The sequence below is a fragment of the Bradysia coprophila genome, chromosome II (genome assembly GCF_014529535.1).
Source record: "Bradysia coprophila strain Holo2 chromosome II, BU_Bcop_v1, whole genome shotgun sequence".
NCBI classification, from domain to species: domain Eukaryota; kingdom Metazoa; phylum Arthropoda; class Insecta; order Diptera; family Sciaridae; genus Bradysia; species Bradysia coprophila.
Window position 1 is genome coordinate 2,112,933 of NC_050735.1, and position 27,329 is coordinate 2,140,261.

General features: G+C 37.3%; 4 protein-coding genes across 6 annotated transcripts in view; 2 read left to right on the forward strand and 2 right to left on the reverse strand.

The window, feature by feature from the left end:
• The first annotated feature begins 6,758 nt into the window (after positions 1–6,758).
• Positions 6,759–10,758, forward strand: LOC119085626 (sodium-coupled monocarboxylate transporter 1). Its single transcript, XM_037196059.1, has 11 exons — positions 6,759–7,238; positions 7,301–7,460; positions 8,628–8,693; positions 8,754–8,805; positions 8,859–8,926; positions 9,215–9,369; positions 9,437–9,686; positions 9,740–10,120; positions 10,173–10,351; positions 10,422–10,590; positions 10,658–10,758. Exons 1-11 carry the CDS (start codon positions 7,039–7,041, stop codon positions 10,703–10,705), a joined length of 1,728 nt encoding a protein of 575 aa, XP_037051954.1. The 5' UTR covers positions 6,759–7,038; the 3' UTR covers positions 10,706–10,758.
• Positions 10,759–10,866: 108 nt separating this feature from the next.
• Positions 10,867–27,329, reverse strand: part of LOC119085738 (G-patch domain and KOW motifs-containing protein) — a 47,629-nt gene continuing 31,166 nt past the window's right edge. The window contains exons 3-4 of the mRNA XM_037196209.1: positions 11,571–11,703; positions 10,867–11,505 (exon numbers count right to left, since the gene is read on the reverse strand). Of these exons, the coding sequence (XP_037052104.1) occupies positions 10,937–11,505; positions 11,571–11,703 (702 nt within the window). The 3' untranslated portion in view covers positions 10,867–10,936. The remainder of the gene's footprint in view (positions 11,506–11,570; positions 11,704–27,329) is intronic.
• Positions 12,781–14,204, reverse strand: LOC119085815. Its single transcript, XM_037196307.1, has 2 exons — positions 13,302–14,204; positions 12,781–13,248 (listed from the first exon to the last, which is right to left on the reverse strand). The coding sequence occupies exons 1-2, from the start codon at positions 14,103–14,105 to the stop codon at positions 12,814–12,816; spliced, it is 1,239 nt and encodes a 412-aa protein (XP_037052202.1). The 5' UTR covers positions 14,106–14,204; the 3' UTR covers positions 12,781–12,813.
• Positions 18,599–22,042, forward strand: LOC119085789. 3 transcript variants are annotated; one of them, XM_037196293.1, is made up of 3 exons: positions 18,616–18,707; positions 20,601–21,399; positions 21,555–22,042. In XM_037196293.1, the coding sequence occupies exons 1-3, from the start codon at positions 18,700–18,702 to the stop codon at positions 21,984–21,986; spliced, it is 1,239 nt and encodes a 412-aa protein (XP_037052188.1). In that variant the 5' UTR covers positions 18,616–18,699; the 3' UTR covers positions 21,987–22,042. The 3 variants fall into 3 exon arrangements, with proteins under 3 accessions (XP_037052185.1, XP_037052188.1, XP_037052184.1); XM_037196290.1 differs by lacking the exon at positions 20,601–21,399 and having other exon boundaries at positions 18,599–19,506; positions 21,555–22,035; XM_037196289.1 differs by lacking the exons at positions 20,601–21,399; positions 21,555–22,042 and adding an exon at positions 19,620–20,093 and having other exon boundaries at positions 18,619–19,506.

The window sequence follows — 27,329 nt, forward strand, 5'->3', positions numbered from 1 at the left end:
GCTGCGTTATCGTTCATTAAGAGATTGATGACGTCGACAATGGACTGAAAGATAAACATTTTCTTCTTATGCAAATAGCCCGAAGCGATAAGTACAAGTGATGACGCCGCAACCACAGTAAATGCATAAACGAAGAGAAGCGTCCACGTTCCAGTTCCGTTTTGCAAATATGCAAGGAAATCGGAATAAGGCTGACTATGAGGAACCATCAGTAATAATGACGTCTGTCGATATGGGTAAAATGAATCTTTTGTATTGGTGGTATATTCATTGTACATTATATCTCCGTCTATAAATTCTCCTGATCTAATAAATTCCGCGTAGCCTATTGATACCTCCGACACGGAGGCATTAAAGCAACTCCGAACAGTGTCAAAGAATTGACTTTCAGTGTAAGTAAAGCTAATCTCATGAATCTTCATAGATTGAAGTGGATGCTTGCTATAATTGGGTTTTTTGTCTGGAAAATAGTCGCGAAGAGACTCGTCCCTTGTTACATTGGTGAAGTAAAATGTTCCGAAAGGGTCGTACTTGAAAACGTTGAATGAAGGTTCAACACCAACGCTTAAATAAAATGCTCCAAAAATGTTCACAATACCAGCACTCCAGCTCAAACGAAATAATTTCTCTACAAGATCTAAAGAAGTGACACTGCGAGTGAAAAACACACCAATTTTCACGTTATAATCAAGCCGTCGGATTGTTAAAATCTGAGCTAACAATTTGGACTTATTTTGAGTTTTTGACCCATTGTCGACAACGACAATTAGAAAGGAATTTTTGCTGCTTATCACCTTTAACCCTGCATGTCCTGTATTGGTAGCATCGCTCTCCGATAGATCATCAAAAGTGAGAACTGTTTGAGGTGTAAGTTTGTCCAGCTTAGTTCCGGCAGTTGATGCCGAAAACCAACGATCGAGATCGCATGATGATTGCATAAGGAATATGTGATGATCGAAACGATAAAACTCACTCAGTCGATTGATTAGATTTATTTCATCATGATACTGCTGGCACCAGGCCATTGTAGACAGAACGTTTATTAATATCGTTGGTAGTATCATGGAGACTAGCGGAAATAACTCTGTTGGTGAGTAACGTTTAACCACTGAGCCAACATGAATCGTGATGGTGTACAAAGACCTTCAATTTGTAATGACAGTGTATGATAGAGAGATTATCTTATAATTAGTTTACAAGTTATTGTGTGATAATAATTAAAACACCAGTGGTTATAATTACTACATGTCAATTGGCTGTGCATCCAATTCATTGATATAACATAATGAGATGCTGTTCAGAAACTGAAGCTTAAATATAATAGATTTTTGTTCAATTCAATCAAATTTCGGACTAAGTTTGCTTCATCGAGGCTGTTTAGTGTAGTAGTATTAGAACCGTATAAATCGTATGAGCACGACAGAGTAAAATAAACCAGGCAGCATTGGTTCATTTTCCGAACCTCAAATAAACCTAATACACTGTACGAAAATGAGCTTAAACAACGCACTAAAAGCAAAAGTGGTACTCTAAATAGGGTACTGAAACTTGACAGTGCTCCATACAAAATTTTACACTGTAAAAAGAGTGGGGATAAAATTTCATACAAAAAGTACTCTATTTGGCAGCTGTCATAAATAGCACTTTTGCTTGAAGTGCGTTGGCTTAAATGAACACTGACATAAATTGAATCAATTTTATTCGCAAAATATACGGCAACTAGATAATTCAGGTAAAACGCTCCTGCCTGGTCTATTTCATTTATTTTCACAATAATAAAACATAACAAGTGACCTGCGTAGCTCCAGTTTGTAAACAATTCTAAGGAGCTACTTTATTTCACTCTGCCTTGTGGTATGAGTGTATCAACTGAAGAAAATTTCGACTCGGAAACAGGTCTATATAAGATTTTGACAACCGTTCATGCAATGATTCGTTTGGGCTAAAAATCACACAGATTGCTACTAGCTCAAGGATCCCTAAAGATTCACATGTTTTTTGAAAATTTTGGGGGCCACGCTGATGCCTTGATTATCATTTACTGATTACATTTCGTCATAAAATTACTAATCGCACCATATTTTGTGAACCAAAAGCGCTGTGACATTTTATGCAATTACCTGAGTGAAGTTATTTTACCAGAAAATGGAGCACAAAGAATAATGTTTTAAAGTTCTGTGAAAAAATGTGGCCCGTAGGCCAAAAAATGTTTCCTATAATTCCCTTGACTGAAAGTCATGGGTCTTACGGATGATAAACACCCTAAAATGTTTGTCACACAATGATCACTACTATGATTGAAAATGCATGAATGTATGACCAAAAACCTTAAATACAGAAAATGTTTGTCACACTTTGATGATTCGTTGATAACACGATAACTTGAGTAATTTTCAACGGATTTTCAAAAACTTTTTTTTAATCGACGGGGAATTAAATTCCTCAGGTTAAGTTCGAAGATGGACTATAACAGACGGGTGATCGTAGAGATATTCAAGAGAATTTTTGTCTGGTCGCTTGATTCCACGATAACTCGAGTAGTTTTCGACGGATTGCCAAAAACTTTTTTTTAATCGACGGGGAATTAAATTCCTCAGGTTAAGTTTGAAGATGGGTTATAACGGACGGGTGATCTTAGAGATATTCTCAGGAGAATTTTTGTCTGGTCGCTTGATTCCACGATAACTCGAGTAGTTTTCGACGAATTTCCAAAAACTTTTTTTTAATCGACGGGGAATTAAATTGCTGAAGCTAAGTTTGAAGATGGGTCGTAACGGGCGGGTTATCTTAGAGATATTCCCAAAACAATTTTTGTCTCGTTCCTTAATCACACGATAACTTGACGTAATCCTCAACGGATTTCCAAAAACTTTTTTTTAATCGACAGGGAATAAAATTACGAAGGCTACGTTCGAAGATGGGTCGTAACGGGCTGGTGATCTTAGAGATATTCCCAAAAGAATTTTTGTCTCGTTCCGAGATAACACGATAGCTTGACGTAATCCTCAACGGATTTCAAAAACTTTTTTTATTCGACGGGGAATTCCATTCCCGATGATAAGTTCAAAGTTGGGCTATGACGGTTGGGGGATCTCAGAGATATTCCTAAAAGAATTTTTGTATCGTCCCGTGATATTATCGTATTGAGTAATTCTTAATGGTCGACAAAAGACAATTATCCCACTAAGAAAGACATTTTTGGGTTAAGCTCGTTAATGGAATATACTGGAGTAATATTCTAGGATTCATTACAAAATTTTGTGTGTGTAATATCTTTATATCGATGATAAGAAAAAAATTAAAGTTTGGACGAGTGTGAACTTTGCGGCCAGAGCGAAGCGACGGCCGTAATCACACGAGTTTCATTTTTATTCAATATGTAAGCAAGAAATTCGCCTCTTTCCAGGGTCTGTATCTCGTGCTGCCTTTTTGATGGTATCTTTTCATCAGAATCCTTTTTTCAAAACACACGACCGCAATAACGACCACGAATGTATTAGCTTTCAACAGAAAGTAGATTTGGTTGTAGTCACTTGACCAGTTCTGAAAAAAGTGACCAGTGTACCGAAATTTTCATAAACTGCTCAGTTTTCTCAGGGTTGGTCAAACTGCTACAACCAAATCTATTTTATGTTGAAAGCTAACACATTCGTGGTCGTTATTGCGGTCGTACATACTTGAAAAATGATAATTTTGGTGGAAATATATCACCAAAAGACAGTATTTTAAAATCACCAGAATGTATACTTTTCAGCAAATCATCGATGCCTCTTAAGTACTGAAAATACGTATGAGCCAGTATATGATCAAGTGCTGGAATTTCTAATATACGTGTTTTGTATCGAAAGTAGGGTACGCATACCCTGGTATACGTTTATATACTTTTAGAGTGATTTTTTTTGCTCGGATTACCAAAATCTTCTTGAGAAAAGTAGTCAGTCAGTCAAGGGATCTGACCCATCCAAAAGATGGGGCCTAGTATTTAGTGTCCGTTGAATATGTATAGAAAGCTGACACAAGCATAGAAGCCTACAGTTCTATTTAGATGACTAGATTGTCCCTGATCATTTTTTAAGTCACCTTGACGAGGTAATCTAATTATTAATTACATTGCGATGTATTAGTCATTGCGGTGTATTAGTTATTTATACAACCGAGTGATAAATACACATCGTGTACCTAAAAAAGCAATTATCATCGAGTTGTACACTACGTTTTTCGCAATAAAGGCAATGGAAAGTCCTACTTTTCGTCACTTATTGCGAAAAATATATATCGATTAAACACTGTTTTTCGGAGTATTATACCGAACAGGTTTTATTCTGCCGTGCGTGACGTCATTGTTATTTACCTAGAGTTGATAAGCCTACATTAATCTGTCGATAAGTTGCTCGTTTCCGCCAATACAATAAAACATTATAAGGTACCAGTAAATATTGCACGCGTAATACTCTCTTGTATTACACAGACACTCGTTGCACTCTTGAATTTCATTTCGACCGTGTTGAATTTCATTCCGCACTCGTGTTTTGTGTAATATACACAAGTGTATAACACTGGCAACATTTACCGGTACCTTAAGATGGCATACTACTTATTGAGAGCCATCTGTTGAAAAGCTTCACGTAAACGGCGTCCTTTGTATTTAAAAAAAACTCAATTTGTGTAATCATTATTGAACGGAGTTCACATTGATACATGTATTGGACTGCAAAATATTAAAGTTTGGACGTTTCATCACCAAATTGCATAAAAAAATGTTTAAAATAATTTATGAAACGAATGATATCAACGTTTTAAAACAGCTCTACACTGAGCACAAAAGATGTAGAAATTCACATTATTTGCACATATACACTGAGGAAAAAAATTACGTCTGACACGTATTAAGTGTGGTAAGGTAGTTATACACCAGTCATGTATGCGTACTTACACACGACACGTATTTCCATACATAGTCATTGTGTAATATACGATGACTAAGTTAAGAAACATGCCACTCGTATTTGTACGTTAGCACGCATACGTGTCTGGCGTATAACTTCCTTACCACACTTTATACGTGTCAGACGTAATGTTTTTTCTCAGTGTAGAAGCTTTGGGACCATTATTTTATTATTGAAATCGATATTCCAAATTTTCCCAAGTGGAATTTGATTCAAAACACTTCTAATTAATTAATTCCGTTCAATAATGATTACACAAATTGAGGTTTATTTTATACAAAGGACGTTGTTTACATGAAGCTTCCAACAGATGGCTTGTTCAGTAAGTAGTATGCCCTCTTAATGGACTACAATTATTTACGAAGCTTGGTTAAAAGTAATAGTTTAACTCGTTTAACTACAGGATGAGTTGAGCTGAGGATGGCTCACTCATACGCACATTATTCATTCAAGTCGTATAGGTTTGTTCCAAAAGTAACTGTAAACAAGAATTTTCACTGGCCGAACGAACACGATTTCATCCACAGAGATCGGCTTTCATACAAAATTTTGATGAAATCTGACAGTAATTTGACAATTCGTATGGCCTTGGAACAAACATATAAATTGAACATCGTCACTGTAACATTCTACTCATGATGCATCAATAATTGAAGCCGTAAGTGTGGTCAAAATTCAAAATCTTTCTCACGCTAGTCTTTCTAACGTAGCGTCCTTTTCATACAAGGAAGCATTGAAATGTATTTTTCGGTTCACTTTTATATCGATTCGTTCACTTGAAATTCAAATTTTAGGCACACTTACGGCGTGAATAGAGGATTCAATGTAAAACATTGGATTTCTTTAAGTACATCGAAGATTTCGGGTTTTCCTTGCAGAATCACCGGGAATTACTACGATAACCCTCACAATTTCTGACTTGGGCGATATTTGAATATCATAACTATTTACCAGGAATTGTTGACGGCCGTCTCTGATTGAGTAATGATGATTAAGTGTTTATTAGCGTTGATTTACTCACTGTCGCGTATTTCCTTCTATTAGTCGTACATTTCAATTTAATGAAAGTTGAAGGTAAGTTGATGTTACAGAACAAGATAATAGGAAAGTATTAGCACAATAGCATCTTAAAAGACATGTTTCATAAGCTCCTATAACCCACAGAAACGTAATAGTATATTATGTCACTAGCACCAAAAAGTTGTGTTTTTGATCCAGGTGATGTATTCACCACCACAGTCAAAAAGTACACATTTTTTAACCGAGTAACGTAAAGTATTTCTTGGCTGACCAAAAAGTCACATTCCAAACAAACTGGGACAAAAATGTTGGTTTCTCCATCTGGTGAGAGAATGTGACGTTTTTGGTCCGCCTGAACATATTGTTACATGGCGAATCTGTGTGAAAACTTTGTTGTATTCCGAGCCGAGGCAAATGATACAATGATTGTATTACAATCCCCAAAAAGAATAATCCTGTAGACACGTAAGGTAATTGACTCAACAAATGAAGTAACGTACTATCTATCTACTTTAACATGTTAAGTATACAATATTGTCGATAGCATTGTATACCCATTATTTTCAATGTGTTGTGGATCTAACTAAATGTTCTATACTAACCTTGATCGTCAGTGTTGATGTGCAAGATTAAATTCACTGCATCAGCATTTCATATCAAGCCACCTAAATCAGTAAGCTCTTTAATCATATCCGCTTTCAATTATCCAATTTTACTGTCCGCGCATTCTCTAGATGTAGGTGAATAAAATAAAACGAATCCATACACTCATCTAATTGAATGTAAAAAATCACGTTCAAATTTTTCGTCATATTTAGATCGTTCTTGCGATTGCTTAGTGTAACTGCGATTGATTTGATTTCGTTTAGTTTATGTGTTTACACTCCCCATTAACTTTGTCGCGTCGCGAGTATAAAAATATTGTGTCCATCGAAACGTTTCCCGAATGTTAATTACAGAAATAGAAAAATGATTTGGATTGACATAGTCGATTGATTTGGTTGGAAAATTTGACCAAATAAAACGAAATCAATTTTTCAATTGGAAAAAGTTACATTTTCGGACACCGGAAATGGCTGAGTTAACGGATGTTATAATGAATTTACAACGGTTCTCCTGGCCAGACTATCTAGTGCTAGTGCTAATGTTGTTTTTGTGCATTTTAATTGGGATTTATTTTGGAATCAAACAGAAATCGACCAGCGAGAATGAGTATTTAATGGGTGGAAGAACTATGTCCATTTTTCCGGTTGCAATGTCTTTGGTGGCGAGGTATTGTAGTACGTAGATCCATTCTAGGAATTGCATTTTCAAAGTAAGTTTCCCATTTCAAGTTTTATCAGTGGCATTACGTTGCTGGGTCTACCAACAGAAATTTATTCGTTCGGCATTCAATATGTGTATGTTATCGGTGGAGTGATTGCTATGGGAGTAGTCATGGGATACGTTTTTCTGCCAGTATTCCATGACTTGAAAATAACGTCAACTTACGAGGTAGGAAGTCAATTTTTCGGATCATTTTTGTTGCTGAGCTCACCTTTCACTTTAATGCTATTAAGTGGCGATGAACGGTATTCATCACAGTACGATCATTTATTACTTCAAAAAAGTTACGTTTCATCTCAAACCTTGCGTATACTATGACATCTAATAAAAACAAATTTATTTCCTCTCTTCGATTTAAAATGAATCGATCAGATGTACAGTAGTTACGTGTAGAAGAGATAAATGTTTTATTGGACGTAATCCAAAAATGCTAAAATAACTTCCTCTCATTTATGATGAATGAAAGTTGCATGTCACGTTTGTCATCACTTCGATTTGCATTCATACTGAAGCAAATTTCTGTTACTACGGGTTGCAGATTACGAGGGAATCTAAGATGTACTACTTTCGCATTCATTACTTTTCTTGTCTAGACATTATGTTTCGTTCTGAATAAAACATCATTCTGGTATGCCAGTTGACAGTTCCAAAGCACTGCAAACCGCGTAAGCAAGCACCAGAACCAGATTTTTAACGGCCAATTTGTATTGAACGTTACAAGTTGGAAGGCAGTGTAATTACAACATTAATAACTGAATTTATGTGAGAATTTCTGACTGTTAAGTCGCGCATGTACCTTATTACAATTCTTTTATTGTCTACCCTATGAGAAAGTGGATCATTACATATCAGTTTGCCCCCTGCGAAAATGAGCCATTACGTGAACAACAGTATCGTTTCATTTTACGTGAACTCTTTTGTGATAAACCACTTTGGGCATGAATAAGCCCGAATATAATTCATTAATTCGAAAACAACTGTGCGATACTCTCAAACTCATTCGTGTGCTTGAGCAATTTGCTTCGGTAACACTGTTTTTCCACAAGCGAAGTTGTAAATCCGAGTCAGCGGACAGTTACCGAAGCTGGTTGCTCAAAAACACACTTGTGAATTTGGCTTTATCACAATATTGTTACTACCTCATGTAATAATTACTTTCGCAGCTTCCAATGTAATCCACTATTTTAGTGCTCGGTTTGCAGTGTGCAGTCTAATAACTTGACATAGGTTTCAAGCCGTGACCTTCGGAAATGCATGTGTATTCTCGGCCAATCACCATTTGGATTCCAAATTTTCCAATTATAACTCTAAAGTGACTGATTTTCTCTCTCGCAGTACCTGGAAAGTCGCTTCGACAAACGGCTTAGAATGTTTGGCTCAGTGATGTTTACTATAATGAACGTAAGTAGTTATGAATGTAACGAGATTAAAATAGAGATGACAAAATCCGGAGAATTTTAGATTGGATACCTTCCGATTGTTGTGTACGTTCCAGCTTTAGCCTTCAATCAAGGTACAGTTTTCATTAGAAATGAAAATGTTATCCCAAAATTTCAAAACTTCTAGTTACTGGCGTCAATGTTCATATTATAACACCAATCGTATGCTTGGTCTGTGTGTTCTACACCAGTTTGGTAAGCACTTTTGTTGCTACGTTCAATCATTTCGTTCATTACATTTACAAAGTGATAGAAAGATGAGAAGTCGAGTTTTCGTGTGAAGTTGGTTGATGTGAGGCAAAGCCGAGGTCAATGAACACACGAAAATGTGACTTTTCACTTCACTAGATCTGTGTTTGTCCTCACTATCAATTACAACCGTCCCTAATTCATCCATTTGTAACTGTTCATACTAGTAAAGGATCTCATGCAGTCGCCTATTACGGATTTGATTTTTTCTTCTTCTTAAATCGGCATGCACAGGGCGGTTTAAAAGCAGTGGTTTGGACAGATGTAGTGCAGTCGTTCTCTATGTTCGGCGCACTGATACTGGTCGCCGTAAAAGGAAGCATTGATTTGGGAGGTGCTGGCATTGTTTTTAAGAATGCACTCGATACTGACCGAATTGAAGCGCCCAGGTTATCAATTCTGTTTTCCTAAATTATATCCTGTTACTGACACTGCCTTCCAATATTATGTTCTCAGCTTCGACTTTAATCCAACTGTGCGGCATACAATTTGGTCGCAAATAATTGGCGGTCTGTTCTATTGGACCCAAACCAATGCTGTGAGTCAGAATATGATTCAGCGGTATTTATCACTGCCCACTCTAAGACATGCTAGACGAGCGTTGTGGATTTTTGTAATTGGTGTCATTTTCTTGATGCTACTGTGCACCTACAATGGACTCTTAATCTACGCAACATATCGAACTTGTGATCCACTAACCACAAAGGTTCAACCATTGAAATAGTTGGACCAATATCACTAATTGAACCATTTCCACAGCTAGCCAAGGCCAGAGATCAATTACTGCCACTGTTTGTGATGGATGTACTGGGACAGTTTCCCGGTTTGTCTGGCCTATTCATCGCTGGTGTATTTAGTGCAGCGCTCAGTTCGTTATCGACCTGCTTGAACAGTATGTCTGCAATTGTTTTAGAGGATTTCGTTAAACCATTTGTCGCTAGACCATTGTCAAGCAGAACTATCAGTTGGATTATGCGATCCGTAGTGGTTGTCGTCGGTGCAATTTGTGTTGCATTGGTGGTGGTCGTCCAAAAGATGGGCACAGTGTTACAGCTTACCATGAGTTTAGAGGCGATTACGAACGGACCGTTACTGGGAATATTTACCATTGGTATCCTGTTACCGTGGATCAACGGTAACGTGAGTAGAAATAGCTTTCAACTGTAATTGTGACTGTAAATGAAAAATTTAGAGTGCATTGGCGGGTGGTATAGCCGGTGTGGTGGCAATGTCTTGGGTAAGCTTAAATGCTCAGTGGGCGATTGCATCTAGTGCTATCCATTTTGAACATAAATTAACGTCGGTCGATGATTGTGACTATAATTTCGATGTCAGTTCAATGGTTAATATTACTAAAGTCGTAGAAACTGAGTAAGTACTTATGGTGTGGATTGATTTTAACATTGGAGTCTGGTGTAGGAAATCTATTCATCATTTCTAGCACCGTGTTTCCACTGTATCGCATCTCGTACATGTGGTACACCTTCTTTGGAGCGATGGTAGCAATAATTGTTGCGAGTATATGGACGTGTATATTTGGCGGTAACGATCCGGCTGATGTTGATTCGTCGTTGCTGACGCCCTTGATTCGAAATCGTTTCCGTAAGAAGGTAAGCTTTCGGGGGTTGGTCGGGTATACTTCGGGGAAATTCATTAATTGAATGGGAACCATTTCAGGAACCGAAGACAAAAACGCACAGTAATGTTGGCGAGTCATTGTTTTAAAATAAAATATTGCAAAGAAAGTGTTCATTTGGTTAACATTCCTGTTTTTACTTAAATTGGTCCGCCGTTACATTCACCGGTAAGGGGCAGAATCTTTCTTCGTCCTTTTGGCAACGACCAGTCATCACTGTTATGCTGTTCGTAAGAGATTAAAAATCGACTTCGTTTCCTTTACAAATTTAATTAAGTTTCGAGGCAAAATTTCCAATACATTTTACAAGAACATAACGTTTATCGTCGATCCCTGGACCGAGATCGTGCACGTTTACTCTTTTTAGTTTTCTTATTGTAATGTTTGTCTTCTTCATCCGATGAATGGTAGCGCTGCCGGTGATCCTTGGAATAGCTGCGCGATTTAAAATGCTTTTTCGATTTGGTCTTTTTATGGGTAGACCGGCTCGATGACGAATATTTCGCTCGATGATCGTTGTCACTGTCGTCCGATGATTTTCGATTCGATGGATTCTTTGACTTGCGGGTAGATGTATCTGGAGATGAGTCCCTTCGAGATGACTGATACTTTGATGTTCTGTCTGTATTCCTTCTATCATCATCAGATAGGGAGTAACTTCGATCACGATGTGACGATTGTTTGTCGGAGTATTGTTGATGCTTATGACTTTTCGTCGAACTAATTTGGCGATCAGTTGCTTCCTCTGGTGTAGATGAACGTCGTTGACTGCGTTGATATGCCTTGCTCGTACTCGTACTTTCCAAATTTTCGGCCTTTTCAATTTTTAAGTTGTCCAGTCGCTCCTTATCTTCCTGTTTCTTTTTGTATTCTTCATACTTTGCGTAATCTGAAAGGATTGACAGAAAACAATATGAAAAAGGGACACAAAATCAATGCCAAGTTTCAACTTACTTAGAACTTTTCCGTATTGCGCATATTCAGCCTTTGATACCGGTTGAACCATAAACTCATTGAACCAATCCTTTGTCGATCCGAGCGCCAATTTTATAAGTAACCGGCCAGAATGGTCGTCAAGACTTTCGATCTGAAAAGGAAGAAAATAGCGGGAGGTCATTTTTCAGTGTATTTAGTGATTGTGTGGCTCAAACGGAGCAACATTTTATTAAACATTCCATTGGATTATTAAAGTCGTGCAACGGGTGTGTGGGCAGATCTATCAATCATTTATCAGAGCAATAAACTCAACTCAATTTCAAATTAATTGAATGGTTTTAACCTCTGACGGATGGAAATCATCTGCTATCGATAAAGACTTCAGGAAATAAACGAAAAGCTATGACGAATTTGTAATTCCGGCTTATATAGTTCAAAACATGTTTAAAGAAATGAAGTCAAAGATTTTTGAAATCAATGTCTTGAAAAAACCAATGAATTTGAACCACCCAGGTATGGTCTAATGTCACCTCAGGAGAAATAACGGTTTTAAAAACGGACTCTAACGCATCCATTTTCATATTCTCTTGACATAAATAATTAGTGCGTTCAATATAAATCAGCAGAGTTTGAAGAATCGGCCATACCTGGTACGTACATTCATTGGAAAAAACGTAATTCAAATGAAGTAATAGATTCGATAGTAGAACTGTTGCTATGCTTGTTATCTATGCTACATAGTGACATCATCCACATTAATGTGATTTTTTGAGTTCACGTATAAAAATGTCCTTAGAAGAGCTATAACTTTAAATTTTGTATGAAGCCGATCGCTAACACCATCAAAAGTTGACTACTCTAATTAATATCTAATTGTTTGCTGAAGTTCAATATCTTCACGTCCGCACCCCGAGCCGAGGCCTAAGCCATAGAAAAAAAATCGTTTGGCACACCGAATTGTCTGTGAAGTTAGTCAAACAGATATTCAGATATAAACAGATATAAAACGTGGGAACGAGCAAGAAGTTTTTTTTTATGTTCTTTAAAGGACATAACTGATGTCACATCAGCATAGGGTAGTAGTGAAAAATCTACATCTGGTGGAGTCTACTATTAGAATCGAATTTTATGTACAGGACTTAATATCTTACAAAAATTGTAGAAAAAGGACATTTTCCGGCCTTATTTTCGGGAATTTAAATTCTGAATTGTCGATTAAAACAGCGAATTTGCATTTATTAATTCATTTATTTTCGTAATCTCACAAATTAATCCATCCGAACTTGATAGCATCCTGCAGAGCATCGCTAATCCGATCTCTATAAACAATTTTAGACTTATCATCCATAGTTGCCATATCAATATTGTCGGTGTCTGCCGTTACACTATCCATGTCGACAATATTTTTCGAATCCGACACAATCACTTGAAGAAGTATGGGCGCCATAATAACCCCATACACACCGAATTGCTTGAGTTGTCGGTTAAGTTCGTCGATGGGACACAATTTGATGGGATCGCTGCCAAGTTTTGTGAGTAATTCGCTTATGGAATTATGATAGACCTCGATCAGGTCGGTGTAACGGACGCGAAGTTCTTTTGTTGTTGATGTGAGTAGGTAGTAGGACAAGTCTAATACTGGTGATCCCACACAACTCACTTGCCAATCGAATAGACAGATTTCAGATGGTTTGTTCTGTAAATAAAATTGTGTTTAATGACGCATCTAGTCTGCGCAAGTAGCCTTACATTTGCATCGGTTTTGAAGCAAAAATTATTATTCCAACAGTCACCATGAAGTAGAACTCCCAGGTGGCCAGCTGCACCCGGTGCAAATAAATTCTGTATCGACTGCTTATAATCATCTCGGAGTTTCCGTAAAATATTTTTTTCATCTTCACATGTGAGATGTTCAATCGCTTTGTCCATCGCACCGTGCATCATATTGGTAATGTTCGGCAATTCGACCATAGCCGTCAAAATATCTTCCAGGTCGAGTAGCTCTTTAAACAGTTCCGGTTTTTGATCACGCAACGCGATGGATATTGCATGATACCGTCCCAATGTTTGCAGAAATATGGACGACGTATCGAAATCGACCGGTTTCATTTTGTCCCAAAGTTCATAGTTGGAAACTTTTACGTTCTCCATGACAATCACATAGTGATCGTCTGCGGCATTCGCTACAGCCAGGTAACATTTTGGATACTGGAAAAATCCGTCGCTTCGCGATATGTTGCGATCGTTTTGAAATTTCTCAAACATCGGCAAGAATCGACTGTAAACGCACACCTCACGCTCAAACAGCATATATGAATTGAAAAATTCACGTCTAGCCCGGTTTTCTGGAAGCAATTTGCACATGAGACTTAATTCATCTTCACCATCGGCATCTACCGTTTTTTTGCCTTTGATGGTTACAGCAACCATAACGGCAACGAAACCATCTCCATGATTGGAACCAGATTCATAGTGCAGTGTATGCTCGACGAATCCTTCGTCTTTAGCAAGTTTATTCAAATATTCAGTTAGGTATGCTGGAGGTGATGTCATATCGCTTTTTAATAGAAAATGTTTTCAGTCACTGTCGTCTTTATCAACAAAAAAATAAAATAAAATCGTCGCACCGCTACAAATGTTCCGCACCTACTGAACGGTCAGTTTTCAATCGATTCGTACCCGTTTAGAGTATCTTTTTCTACCGAATGACAGAACCAAAAACGAGATGTTCGTCGTATCTATATTGTCACGATGGTGTAAAGCTGATAAAAAACCGACAAATTTGCAGTGCTTGATAACAACGTAACAATGACATTATTTCTATTCAGGTCAGCCATGAACTTTCATTCCCATCGAATGCATATACCGAGTCCATTTTCCTTCTGACCAGATCAGAATATAGCATCTGAATTTCTCTATGCAAATAATTCGCAAATTGGATGTACTTGTATGTAACGAAGGGAATTGCAGCATTGTGTTAATGCGGATACGCACAATCAAATAATTTTCAGCGACATTGGTCTCACCAAAACGTCTATTTTAATGCTTATAACGGTGCTTTCTCGCACGGATTCACATTAAATCTCTGTTAAAGTAATTACTACTAATGTAATAGTGTCGAGGGGGACACCACTCAGGTAATTGATTACACACCCTGCTCGGAATTGACGGAGAATCCGGTAATTAAACGGAATTGACAAGAATTGAAAGGAATTGACAGGAATTAATGGAAATTGAAGGGAATTGAAAGAAATTGACAGGAAGTACCCATAGAAATTGAAAGGGAATTGAAAGGAATTGAAAGGAATTGAAATGAATTGAAAGGAATTGAAAGGAATTGAAAGGAATTGAAAGGAATTGAACGGAATTGAAATGAGTTGAAAGGAAGTAGAGTGAATCCGGCAATTAGGTGAATTGATCCGGTAATTGAGGTAATTAAGAGGAATTGACAGTAATTAATGGGAATTGAAAGAAATTGATAGGAAGTACCTATAGAAATTGAAAGGGAATTGAAAGGAAGTAGAGTGAATCTGGCAATTAGACTAGTTGCTCCGGTAATTGAGGTAATTAAACGGAATTGAAAGGAATTAGAAATTGATTTGCCACTTTTTTGGCCAGTGGTTTACCCCTCGAATAGTGTGCTAATGGCTATAATCTTAAACGATTTTTGTCATATAACTGTCTGACAATTTTAATTTATGATGTGGAACATAAGGCATTGTATATTTGTCAATATAGGTGTGAATATGTGAGACTCATATAATAATGCTTTTACAAGTCATGCTGATAAAGATTTGTTGCTAGTAATCTTTTAGCTAGTGAAACAACACAATTTGTTATCTTTAATTAACTGCCGTGATTCTTTGGAATGAAGAATAATTGCGCAATAAGATGAAATTTGCAAAAAATACAATTTTCGGTCGAGGGGTAGCAACTATCAAAAAAATCAGAAAAAACCAAGAAATAGGAGAAATAGTCGTTACGTTGCGGAGTAGAATTGATCAAAAATGTACCGATGTTGGAAAAATTGCTCGTGTTACCGGTAGATGATGCTTTAAGTTGAAATCGAACAATTAAAGAGAACGTTAGCTAAACGGCCGCTAACGCTAATTTCCAACGCTAAGTCCCCCGCTAACGCTAAAATCAACGGTAATGCCCAGTCAATAAATGGTATCATTGTGAATGCATACACATGGACGACGCATTTTCGGCGTGTCTCGGTGTCGGTGTGTTTCTCGGTGTAGCACATGGATTGGCGAGTTATGATTCTCTTCAGGTTATACTCTTCAATGAGTATATAGAAGAGAAACGGGCAAGACAGGTAACAAACACACCGAGTCGTCCCTGATGAGTTCCCCAATGTGTTTGTCTTCACTTTACACTGGAATTTTAAAGATGAACTCCGAGGTTTTTGAATTTAGCGGAACAAAACGGTGTCTCTAGGTACTCTAGGGATAAACGAGACTCGGACGACTTTTGTTTTTGTTTAATTCGCTCTTGCGTTTTTACGCGGATTTGACTGTACTTGGACTGAGAATATGGCCCTTCTGTCGTGGTTTTTATTGTTCTGTTTAGCTCGGTTGAAGTCTTGAATATGGTAAAAAACTGACGCTGAGACTGTGAGTGAACGAGAAGACGATTGCTTCATGGATCGGCGAGTTATGATTCACTTCGGGTTATATTCTTCAATGAGTATATAGAAGAGAAACGGGCAAGACAGGTTTAGTCCCAAACACACCGAGTCCCAAACACACCTGAATTAATTTTGTGATTATTACTCCCACAATGTGATCGGATTAACATTTTATCAATGGAATTAGTAGATCTGACTTGTAGGAAGCCAGCGGTATTAAGCTGGAAACGTTTTTTATTCTCTTTTTAATGTTACAAATAGTATCCTCCACACGACGAACATGCAGTTGGAAAATGTGATTCGTAATACGTTTTATTGCAATCAAAAGTGAATAAAACTTTTCCAGCTTAATACCGCTGGCTTCCAGATCTACTAATTGCATTGATAAAATATTGATCCGATCACATTGTGGAAGTAATAATCACAAAATTAATTTCATGTGTTTCAATTGCAGGTTAACCACGTGTTTTTTGTGTAGTTGAGGATGTTTGTCGTCAAACAGCACATTGTGAAGTTTATAGATTTTTTCCAGCACAGTGTCGCTGTCTTCCTGCAAATTAGATCTACGGATTGCAGCAATAAAACATTGATCCGGATGACCTTTTAAAATAATAAATGAAAATAAATCGAAAATTGCGTCGTCCATGTGAATGCATTCACAATGGTGCCATTTATTGACAGGGCATTACCGTTGATTTTAGCGTTAGCGCGGGATTTAGCGTTGGAAATTAGCGTTAGCGGCCATTTAGCTAACGTTCTCTAATGATTTCACTGTGTTACGGTCGAAGATTAGCGGTCTTATGATCGAATCGGCAACGGACCATTAGAATATCATATGAGTGAGTGTCACATAGAAAGCGAATGAAGGATAAAGGGTTTTTGACCACACGATAACGTTATTTATCACATTATTGCTTAACGTGTCATGACAACAGATTTCAAAAACTAGGAAAGAAATTAATTAAATCTTCTGAAAACTTTGTCAGTCTGGTGACCTGACCCACCCGCTAGGTAGAGCCTAGTTTGAATACTTATTTCAAAATCGTACAACCGGCGATAGAAAAACTTAGGAAGCTTTTATCTCGGGAAAAAGTTGGAAATTGCATTTTCTCTGGTTTCCAACACCCTCGAAATGCAATTTCCATCTTCTTCCTTCGTTGACCAAATACCCATTTCATATGTGCGGTGTGATTTGACTTATTTTCTCCCCTCAATAGGTCATGAGAAAATTGTGATTTGGTGACGATTGGTCGAATGACATTTCTAACGAGAAAAATTGCAGCACCTTCTATCCAGTGAGAAGAAAATTGAACTTTTCTCACTTGAAGTGTCACTTTGTTTATGTTTTCGAAAATGGCATGGTGAATTGATGTCTTTTCGCTCGTATGAACAAACGATATATTCACCCCTGGGAGCCTTAAGAAATTTTAACCTGGGGCGAAATGGGTTGTGATTTTCGCCATTTTAAGAAGAAGAAGAATGACTTTTTTAGATTTGTTTTTGTTGTGTAGCTGAGGTTTCTGACCTTGTTCCAATAGCTAAACTGAAAAATCGTTTCTGTTTATTTACATGAAAAATAAAGCCCTGATGATGACCTGGTATTAGGTCGAAACGTCGGCAATTTGAAAACAAAATTGTTTTAAAATCATTGGCAACCAAAACCTCAGCTACACAACAAAAACAAATCTAAATTACTTAAAATTGTTGCCAGCAATTCAACAACAAACATTGATTGAAGAAGAATGACGTTTCAGGTCTATGACGCTCAGTAAATACACAATTTGGGAAACTATTTATGTTTCAGGCATGTTGTATACGTTGAATAAATTGGTTTATTGAGTCTATATCTCAATTTCAATAGATCATTGAAGTGAAAAATCAAAAAGAAAATGTTAACATTGGCGCTGGCGATCATTCTCGACGGTCAAACCATGAACTTTCATCGCAACCCATTGTGGCCAGATCGAAGCAAACATTTCTCTGGTTGGAATTTCCATATTTCTCCCCTCAGTAAACAAATAACTAAACTATTCTTTGACGATTTTTTTTAAATTTTGAAAACGACGTGATAAACCACACAAAATCAGATCATTTTTCACCCCCTCGTCTTCGGTCGTTTCAAGCCGATTTAAACAAAATTTGATAAAAACCTAAATTTTTAGGAATGTTACGACCTCTTGATGTTGTTCCTGATCTGGTGTTCCCATACACACCCTGAGGAATAAAAAATATTCGAATGCACGGTGAGACTACACGATTACAAGCTAACTATCAATCAGTCGTACCACTGACTGTCACTAAGAATAGTTGCTCTCTTATTTTAACAAAACCTAAAAATGAAATGGAAGACATTGTATCTCGATACTAGTACACACAGACAAGAAGAAAGAGTAATACATAACCAAAATTCGAATCATTCCTATTCATGTGACCTTATCTCGATTGGATATATATAAAAGATGTACAGCACAACAGAATTGTTCGTATTCACAGTATAATATCGTAATCAGCAACATGAGCATCTCAAATTTCGTGTCTGTAGAGCTAGAGAAAATCGCCAAGAATGAAGGATTCATTGAATATGTTATAGAACAAGAACCCGGTTCGAAACACGGTGATGGATTCATAGCAAAAATGCTGGCTGTAACGTTGGTGGGGAAACGAAAAATTGGCGGCAAAATAGTCGATTCGAAATTGCATTTGATGTGTAAATTGTTGCCGGAAAATCAGGACCGCCGTGATTTGTTCGATTCATCAAGTATTTTCGAGCATGAAATTTACGTTTACAATAAAATATTGAGTGTTTTTGATGAGTTTCAAAGTGAAAAGAATATTCCCATGGGAGATCGTTTCACCGAGTATCCAAAGTGTTTTGCAACTGCCAGTGATATGGACAAGGGCGAGCATGTCATAATTATGGAAAATCTAAAATCGATCGAATACAGTTTGTGGGACAAAAGGATACCAGTTGACTATGCAACCGTTTGTCTTTACATGGAAGCGTTGGGAAAACTGCATGCCATATCGTTTGCTCTTCGTGACCAGAAACCAGATGTGTTCAACGAAATTAGTCGTTTTGATGACGTACTCGTCAAATTGTTTACCAGAGATGATAAGATGAAAGGCTTGTTGGATGGTGGATTGGATAAAGGACTGTCCCACCTGGATCAACCGGATGAAAAGAAGATAATGGCTGACCTGAAAATTAACTGTGTAGAAGAGACCATTCGATTATTAAGCAAAGATTTGGCTGGTAAATTCTATGTAATCGGTCATGGTGATAGCTGGAACAACAATTTATTTTATTCGAATGAAGGCCAGGTGAGATGACATTAATTGTTTGATAAGAAGCGCACTGAGAATTTTTGAACATTTTGTTCTCAGTTCTAAAACCTCAGTTACTTGAGTATTGACCTTAAAATTTGGTATTCTAGTTAACGCCACAGCGAATCTCTCTATTGGATTGGCAACTTTGTCGATGTGCTTCGCCTGGTTTGGATATTACCTACTATCTAATGTCATCAACGAATAAGCAAGTTCGTGAGCGTTACTACGATCTGCTGAAAGTCTATCACAGTTCATTAAGTAACTTAATACGAAAACTTGGTAGCGATCCGGACAAGTGGTTCACTTTCGACGATTTGATCGATCAAATGAAAATTGTGGGCAAATTTGGAGTTATTCTGGCCCCAGGTTTGCTGCAAATTATGGTGTCCGATCCGAAAAATATTGTTGACATGGACGGCTTAACAAAAGATTCGGATACATTCACAGAATTTGCAACGTTCGATGCATCGGAATCGAAAGTGTTCAAAGAACGGCTGAGCGATGTTATTAAAGACGCCAAACGGTTTGGATGGATTTGAGCTTCTGATGGTTTTTTTGATTTGGATAAAAAATTGATCGAAAAAAATTGTTTGTTTCTTCTCTCGGCGTATTCAGAGTCGTATTTAAAAATAATCAGTCTCCTTTGGACTAGTGACAATAAAACTAGTGTACACAACGAAACTGTTCTACAACAGTGCACATCATTGCTGGTCATTTCCATATTCTTTATCATACCTGCGACTGTGACGGCAGTGCCGGACTGGCCCTATGGACGTTCGGGCGATTCCCGAAGGGCCTTTTAATTTTTGTATGAAAAATGGCAACGAAGGGTCTTATGAAAAATTTCTTCATACAACGCCCGAAGGGCTTTTTTGAGCCAGTCCGGCACTGTGTGACGGTTAAACGTAATTGATTGATTAAATAAAAAAGACGTCGAAAACACTATAACCACGTTCCAAAAGCAAACATTTAGATAAGAGAGAAGCACAACACTCAAATATTTTTATTTCGTCTATATAAAAGGTGTACACCATAACGGTGCCAACCATTCTCATTCGCAATAACATAATAGTCAGTACGATGAGTATTTCGAATTTCGTGTCTGTAGAGCTAGAAAAAATCGCCAAGAATGAAGGATTCATTGAATATAAAATTGAACATGAACCCGGATCGAATCACGGTGATGGATTCATAGCAAAAATGCTGGCGGTAACATTGGTGGGGAAACGAAAAATTGGCACCGAAATAGTCGATTCGAAATTGTATTTGATGTGTAAATTGTTACCGGAAAATCAGGACCGTCGTGACCTGTTCGATTCCTCAAGTATTTTCGAGCGCGAAATTTACGTTTACAACAAAATTTTGCGTGTTTTTGAGGAGTTTCAAAGTGAAAAGAATATTCCCATGGGAGATCGTTTCACCGAGTATCCAAAGTGTTTTGCAACTGCCAGCGATATGGACAAGGGCGAGCATGTCATAATTATGGAAAATCTAAAATCGATCGATTACCATTTGTGGGACAAAAGGATACCAGTTGACTATGCAACCGTTTGTCTTTACATGGAAGCGTTGGGAAAATTCCATGCAATATCGTTTGCTCTACGCGACCAGAAACCGGGAGTGTTCGATGAATTGAGTGACATGGAAGATATTATGGTCAAATTGTTTAACAGAGACGATATGTTAGAGAGTATGTTTCAAGGGGGACTAGATAAGGGTTTGTCCCACTTAGATCAACCGGATGAAAGAAAAATATTGGAGGACTGCAAAGCGAATTGCAAGGATGAAATGATTCGATTAATCGACAGAGAATCGGCTGACAGATTTTATGTTATCGGTCATGGTGATAGTTGGAACAACAATTTATTTTATTCGAATGATGGGCAGGTGAGTTACAAAGATGTTATAAGAAGTAGTGGATCGATTCAGAGATTTTTTTAAATGTCACTTTTAACTGAGGTGTGTTTTAATGTAGAGAACCCTAAGCCGATAGTAGTTTTCGTAGTATTAATTTCCGTTCTTTCTTTTAAATTTTCATCTAGTCAACGCCACAACGAATCGCTCTACTAGATTGGCAAGTTTCCAGATGTGCGTCGCCGGGTTTGGACATTTCCTACTATCTAATGTCATCAACAAATAAGCAAGTTCGTGAGCGCTACTACGATCTGCTGCAAGTTTATCACAATTCGCTCAGTAATCTAATGCTAAAGCTAGGCAGCGATCCGGACAAGTGGTTCACTTTCGACGATTTGATTGGTCAAATGAAAACTGTGGGCAAATTTGGAGTCATTATGGCTCCAACTTTGTTGGAAGTTTTGGTGTCGGATCCGAAAAACATTGTCGACTTGGACGACATAACGAAAGATTCTAAAACGGTAACCGAATTCGCAACGCTAGACGCATCTGAATCGAAATTATATAAAGAACGGCTGAGGGATGTGATCAAAGATGCCGTTCGATTTGGATGGGTTTGAATTGGTTTTGATTAAATGAGTCGTAAGAAGAGAATTAAATGTGAAAAAAAAAATTGTTTTCTTCTCTGAATTGTTCCATTGATAGTAGGCACACAATTTAAATTTGGTGTCTTTGAATTAGTTTAGCTCTACATTGACATTTGTGTAGTTTCCTATGCTTGGTACTGTCTGTTTTTTTGCTAAAACTCACTTTTATTTGAAGCCTAAAATGTCTAAAGTGACCTTCTGGCAACTACAAATTCTACAAATCAACCGTACGCCAGTAAAAATCACGAATTGACTATTTGCCCCCGAGTCACAGTATTGTCTTAATGCACCCGGGTGCAATAGTATTTTACATGACTATCGATGACAAGAATAGTTTTCATGTGAATTTTGTTGATCCAAGGCGTAGCCGACGCCAATAAACTCAATAAAATGTCTGGACCACAGACTTAATGTGACTTCCGAACCACGCCTCGAAGTATGTAAATGAGGAAAGTTATATGCTAATTGACGTCTCGCCTAAATGTAGGCAAAACTTTTCGTGCCGAGGTTGGCGAAAGTTGATTTATATTCTTCAGCCAGGCCCGGACTGGCCATACGGTGAATTCGGGGGATTCCCGATGGGCCTTTTGGATTTTCATATTAGAATTTTTAGTTTGTGGGCCTTTTTAAATTGAGTTGCATTGAGCCCCCGATGGGCTTTTTCGAGCCAATCCGGTACTGTCTTCAGCTGGTAAGAAAGTATGTATTTTCGCCTTAAGATATGAAAGTATCATCTACAATAATACTGCGACTATTTGCACCTAATAATAATCGACATGGAAGCTGGACCAACAATGTCTTGCTTCTGAATACATTAAACTCTGTTTACAAAATTATCATCTCCAAAGATAATGTTGAGTGTAAAACATAAATGTATTGACAGTCGGTGTTACGTTTATCTTTATAGGAAATTTTATAGTCACGATTGTATATCAACAAAGCTTATATTATAATAGAATCGAAATTGTAGATAGCTTTTACGTAAGCAAATTACCTAAAATTGTCTTTATCGCAGAAAAAAAAACGAATGCGTCGGTCAATAGGTACGCATAGAAATTTTAGGTGTCGCATTCAGAAGTCAATACGGATTAAAATTTCAAATCGAGTGAACGTTTATCCCTGTGAAAAAAAAATGTCGCAAAAATGTGACGATGACGGTGTACCCAGCTACATATCAGAACTCATTAACAAGATCGCACAGCGTGAAGGTTTCACCAATTATTGGATATCAAATTCGGTCGGTTCTAATAAAGGTGACGGTTTCTTGGGTGAACTTTTACGATTTCAAATAAATGGTGAACGAAATAACGTTTCGTCGACACTGTCGCTGATATGTAAACTACCACCGGCCGACATAACTCGAAGAATAGACTCTAATACGGACGTAACGTTTGGCCGCGAAATTCTCATGTATGACTATGTGCTACCATTTCTTATTGAGTTTCAACGGGAATGTGGAGTGTCGGAAGTGGATGGGTTTTATTCGTTTCCGAAATGTTATGGAACTGTTCTGGATGACAAGCCGAATGGTGATCACGCTATCGTTTTGGAGGATTTATTAGTCAGAAACTGTTATTTGTGGGACAAACTACAGAAAATTGACTACGATCGTGCGCGACTGGTGATGATCGAATTGGGTAAATTGCATGCGGTATCGTTTGCTATTCGCGATAAGAATCCGGACAAGCTTAATGAAATTCGAACAAAAGCTTCTGACATTTACCATACAGCTATGTACATGCAGCCGCTTGCCATTCTGTTTCTTAACTCAAATATAAGGAAAGCGGTGAATACGCTTGAACCGCATGAAAAAGATTTGATTGCAAAGTTGAAAGCTCTCAAGGGTAACAACTGTTTCGAAGTGATCGAACAGGTTTTTTCCAATACAACGCCCGAACCGTTTGGTGTCGTAGTTCACGGCGATTTGTGGAATAACAACATAATGTACGAAAATGACGACAAAGGCGCACCGTCGAAATCGATTTTCATTGACTGGCAAATGTCTCAGTTTGGCTCGCCCACATTAGACGTAGCACATTATCTCTTTTGCTCTTTGGACGAGGACACACGATCGAAATATTATCATGAGTTCATCGATTGTTACTACAGTTCACTCACGCAAACGTTAAAGAAATTCGGTTGTGACGCTCAAAAGCTGTTCACTTTGACTGATTTAAAGAATCAGTTCAGGACGTATGGACGAACTCTGTTATTTGCAGGACCAATACTGTGTCAAATAATGACTGTACAACCGGCAGATCTTCCGGAAGTTAGTATCGCACCACAATGGGAAGAAGGTGCGGATACTGATGAAATTGAAGAAAACCTAAACTTTTTTGGTCAACTCAGCGAATCGTTTAAGCCCAGATTGAGTAGTCTACTGAGGGATAGTCAGAGAGAAGGCCTTATATAATGTTATGATTGTGAGGAATGAGTTTCGATTTTTGCAATAAAATGGAAGGATTTTGGTTTAGCGGAACTTTAATTGAAAGGTTTTCGTTTTGTAACTTGTTCAAATTATCTTGAGTTTGATTTATTGACCAGCAGAAAACTCTACCATGAAAGATAATATATTATGTCATAATCAGGTCTCTTATCTTATCGTGAACTTGAATTTGTTGTTTGGAAATGAAACACTCTTCGAGTTCGACTTTCAGATAATTTCTGAGGGGAAACAAGTCATAAATGTCCAATGGTGCCCATTCCCTGTCCCTTTAACATTACTATTTTCTGTTTACTAATCGTCTGTTTACATCTTCTATAAGGTTTTTCATTTATTAATTATCCCACGGCAGAGTAAAGTAAACCAGACAGGAGAGAGAGGACGCGAATACATTCAAAGACCCCGCTCCAATCGTTTACGTATACGTTTCATACATTTGTGTTAGTAAGCGTTTCGCACCAAAATCTTGTACTGTTATGTCCCTCGTCAAATCGACTACGCTTACCTGGTTAACTGCCGTGATTATTCTCATGTTTAACAAATATATTATCTTCTCGAATAAGAACAGCTCCCTTGGCAACTAGTTGCAATCGAATCCCACTATCAACAACGTTCGACGCTCTACGTTTGATCACCCACAATCTTTTATATTTTCTTTATCTAAAGATGCATTAGAAATAATCACAAAGAACGATAAGAAAAATGCGTATATCGGTCGCTAACATTATACGTGCACGACATCTTGTCCTTGTGTTCACTGAGGGGTAATCGAATTTTATTGAAAAACGTGAGGTAAAGTAACTTTACTGCATGGAGCCAGAACTTTACCTCAAGTTTTTGAATAAAATCCCTTACTTGGCAATGGGGGAAATGATGGAAATGTTACTTCTTGTGTGAAATTTACCGATCGAGGCGTAGTCTCATTGGTAAGTAATGTACTATTATTAGCTTTCGCCCATCGCCCGTTATCCGCTATTCCGACTTAGTTGGTTATATGAACAATATCCCGATATTTCCAAAAATTCATCATGAACGATTGACTGAGTCTACCCAAAGTCTTGAGTGAATTGATAAAGTTTCCAAAGGAACCACAAAGGTGAGAGGTCAAATTATATGAAAGCACCTGCCCTCACTTAACTTATGAAAGCTTTTACCAGAGACCATTATGTTGAAAAAGATTATTAGTTCAAGAACAAGGACCGCTTTCACATTGTTGAGTCATTCCATTATGGTTGACGAATTGTTACAAAAAGACTGACACTATGAGAAATCACTATATTAAAAGGCATCGGCGATTTTCTGAAAATGCTTTTTAGGCGATTAGGGCGATTTTTAAATACTGGCTTTTAGTTTACTTTTGATCGAGGGGTGACGCACTCGGGATTAAATGGATTTAAATCCATTTAATCCCATGTATTTCTTGGATTAAATGGATTAAATGGATTAAATTTGAAGAAGTGCGTGACCCCTCGCTTCTGATGATATCTTTCCATCAGAATCCTTTTTGAAAATTGTAAGACCACAATTCCGACCACGAATGTGGTAGCTTTAAATAGAAAATACATTTGGTTGTAGCAGTTTGACCGGCTCTAAGAAACGTGAACAGTTTATGAATATTTCGATAAACTGCTCACTTTTCTCAGAGCTGGTCAAACGACTACAACCAAATGTATTTTCTGTTGAAAGCTAACACATTCGTGGTTGACAGCCCCTCGAGCCCTATGGCTCCAGACAAAACAGATACTAATTGTGTATACAAAAATAGTTATTTATGACACCGAGTGATAAATGCTTCCATCTACTGTAATGTCAAAACATTCATAATTGTTTACCATCTTTCGGTATCTTACAGTTTGTTCATTTCATTTTTGCACAGTTTCTAAAGATTATCGATATGTCAGAGTTTTTAATGTACCCAGTCAATTAAGTTCTTCCCAAATTGCGCAATATTTGAATTCGCGATAGAAATTTTAAATTTTGCGCCAAAAATTCATAATTTGGGAAGAACTTAATTGACTGGGTACATTTAAAACTCTGACATATCTAAAACTGTGTAAAAATGACATGAACAAACTGTAATACAGTAAATTATTTCGATAATTATTATTTGGTGAGCATCCACTTACGTCGTTTATCTCACGTTTACGTGACAGTTCGTTTAAATAATAGAAAAGTTACGAGGTTTTCCTTGTTTTCAACAAATGAAGTGCTAAACAGCAGAGTCCGATTACAACTTCCAAAACAAAAGAAATGTCAAGAAAACGGAGAAAAAATTGAATCGTGTTTAATGTTCCCGCTTTTTTAGTTGACAGTTCTTTTGTTTTACACAAACAATTGTCATGTGCACAAATCCAAAATGACGTACCTCTTTTAAGTGAACTGGCAGACTGAAGTTTAATTTTAATTCATTTTGCGTTTTCCAGTCGTTTACTCGAAAGTTGAAATTAAAACAATGCAAAAGTCATATAAACAACAGAAACGTCACAGGCAAAACGGACGACAGTGAATTCAACTTTAGGTTACTTTTTATTGTTATGCTGAGTGACAAGTGAATGCGATACCATTGCGTAAAGATACTGATATTTTCGGTATTAAAAAGTTGTGATGAACAATGATGATCGATATCTGTCAGATAAATGATAACAGATAACAGCGCATAAAAACCGCATTTCCTACCTAGTTATGAAAATAGCTATTTTAATAGCTACGATGTGACATCGTGTGTCTGAGAAAAGCATTTAGATTTTTAAAAAAATCATGTATTTATCACCGATTTGCATACACAATTTTTCTTAAACAGCCGACGAAAGTCTTACTTTTCATCACCGAGTTGAAAAAAGGTTTTTTATGCAATTCCGACACAAAATGTAAAT

Coding starts and splice junctions, on each gene's coding strand:
- LOC119085626 (XM_037196059.1), top strand. CDS start 7,039: ATGGCTGAGTTAACGGATGTTATAATGAATTTACAACGGTTCTCCTGG. Junction 9,687..9,739: donor GTGATCCACTAACCACAAAG/GTTCAACCATTG, acceptor CCATTTCCACAG/CTAGCCAAGGCCAGAGATCA. Junction 10,352..10,421: donor ACTAAAGTCGTAGAAACTGA/GTAAGTACTTAT, acceptor CATCATTTCTAG/CACCGTGTTTCCACTGTATC.
- LOC119085815 (XM_037196307.1), bottom strand. CDS start 14,105: ATGACATCACCTCCAGCATACCTAACTGAATATTTGAATAAACTTGCT. Junction 13,249..13,301: donor GCTTCAAAACCGATGCAAAT/GTAAGGCTACTT, acceptor TTTTATTTACAG/AACAAACCATCTGAAATCTG.
- LOC119085789 (XM_037196290.1), top strand. CDS start 18,700: ATGAGCATCTCAAATTTCGTGTCTGTAGAGCTAGAGAAAATCGCCAAG. Junction 19,507..21,554: donor TTTATTCGAATGAAGGCCAG/GTGAGATGACAT, acceptor ATTTTCATCTAG/TCAACGCCACAACGAATCGC.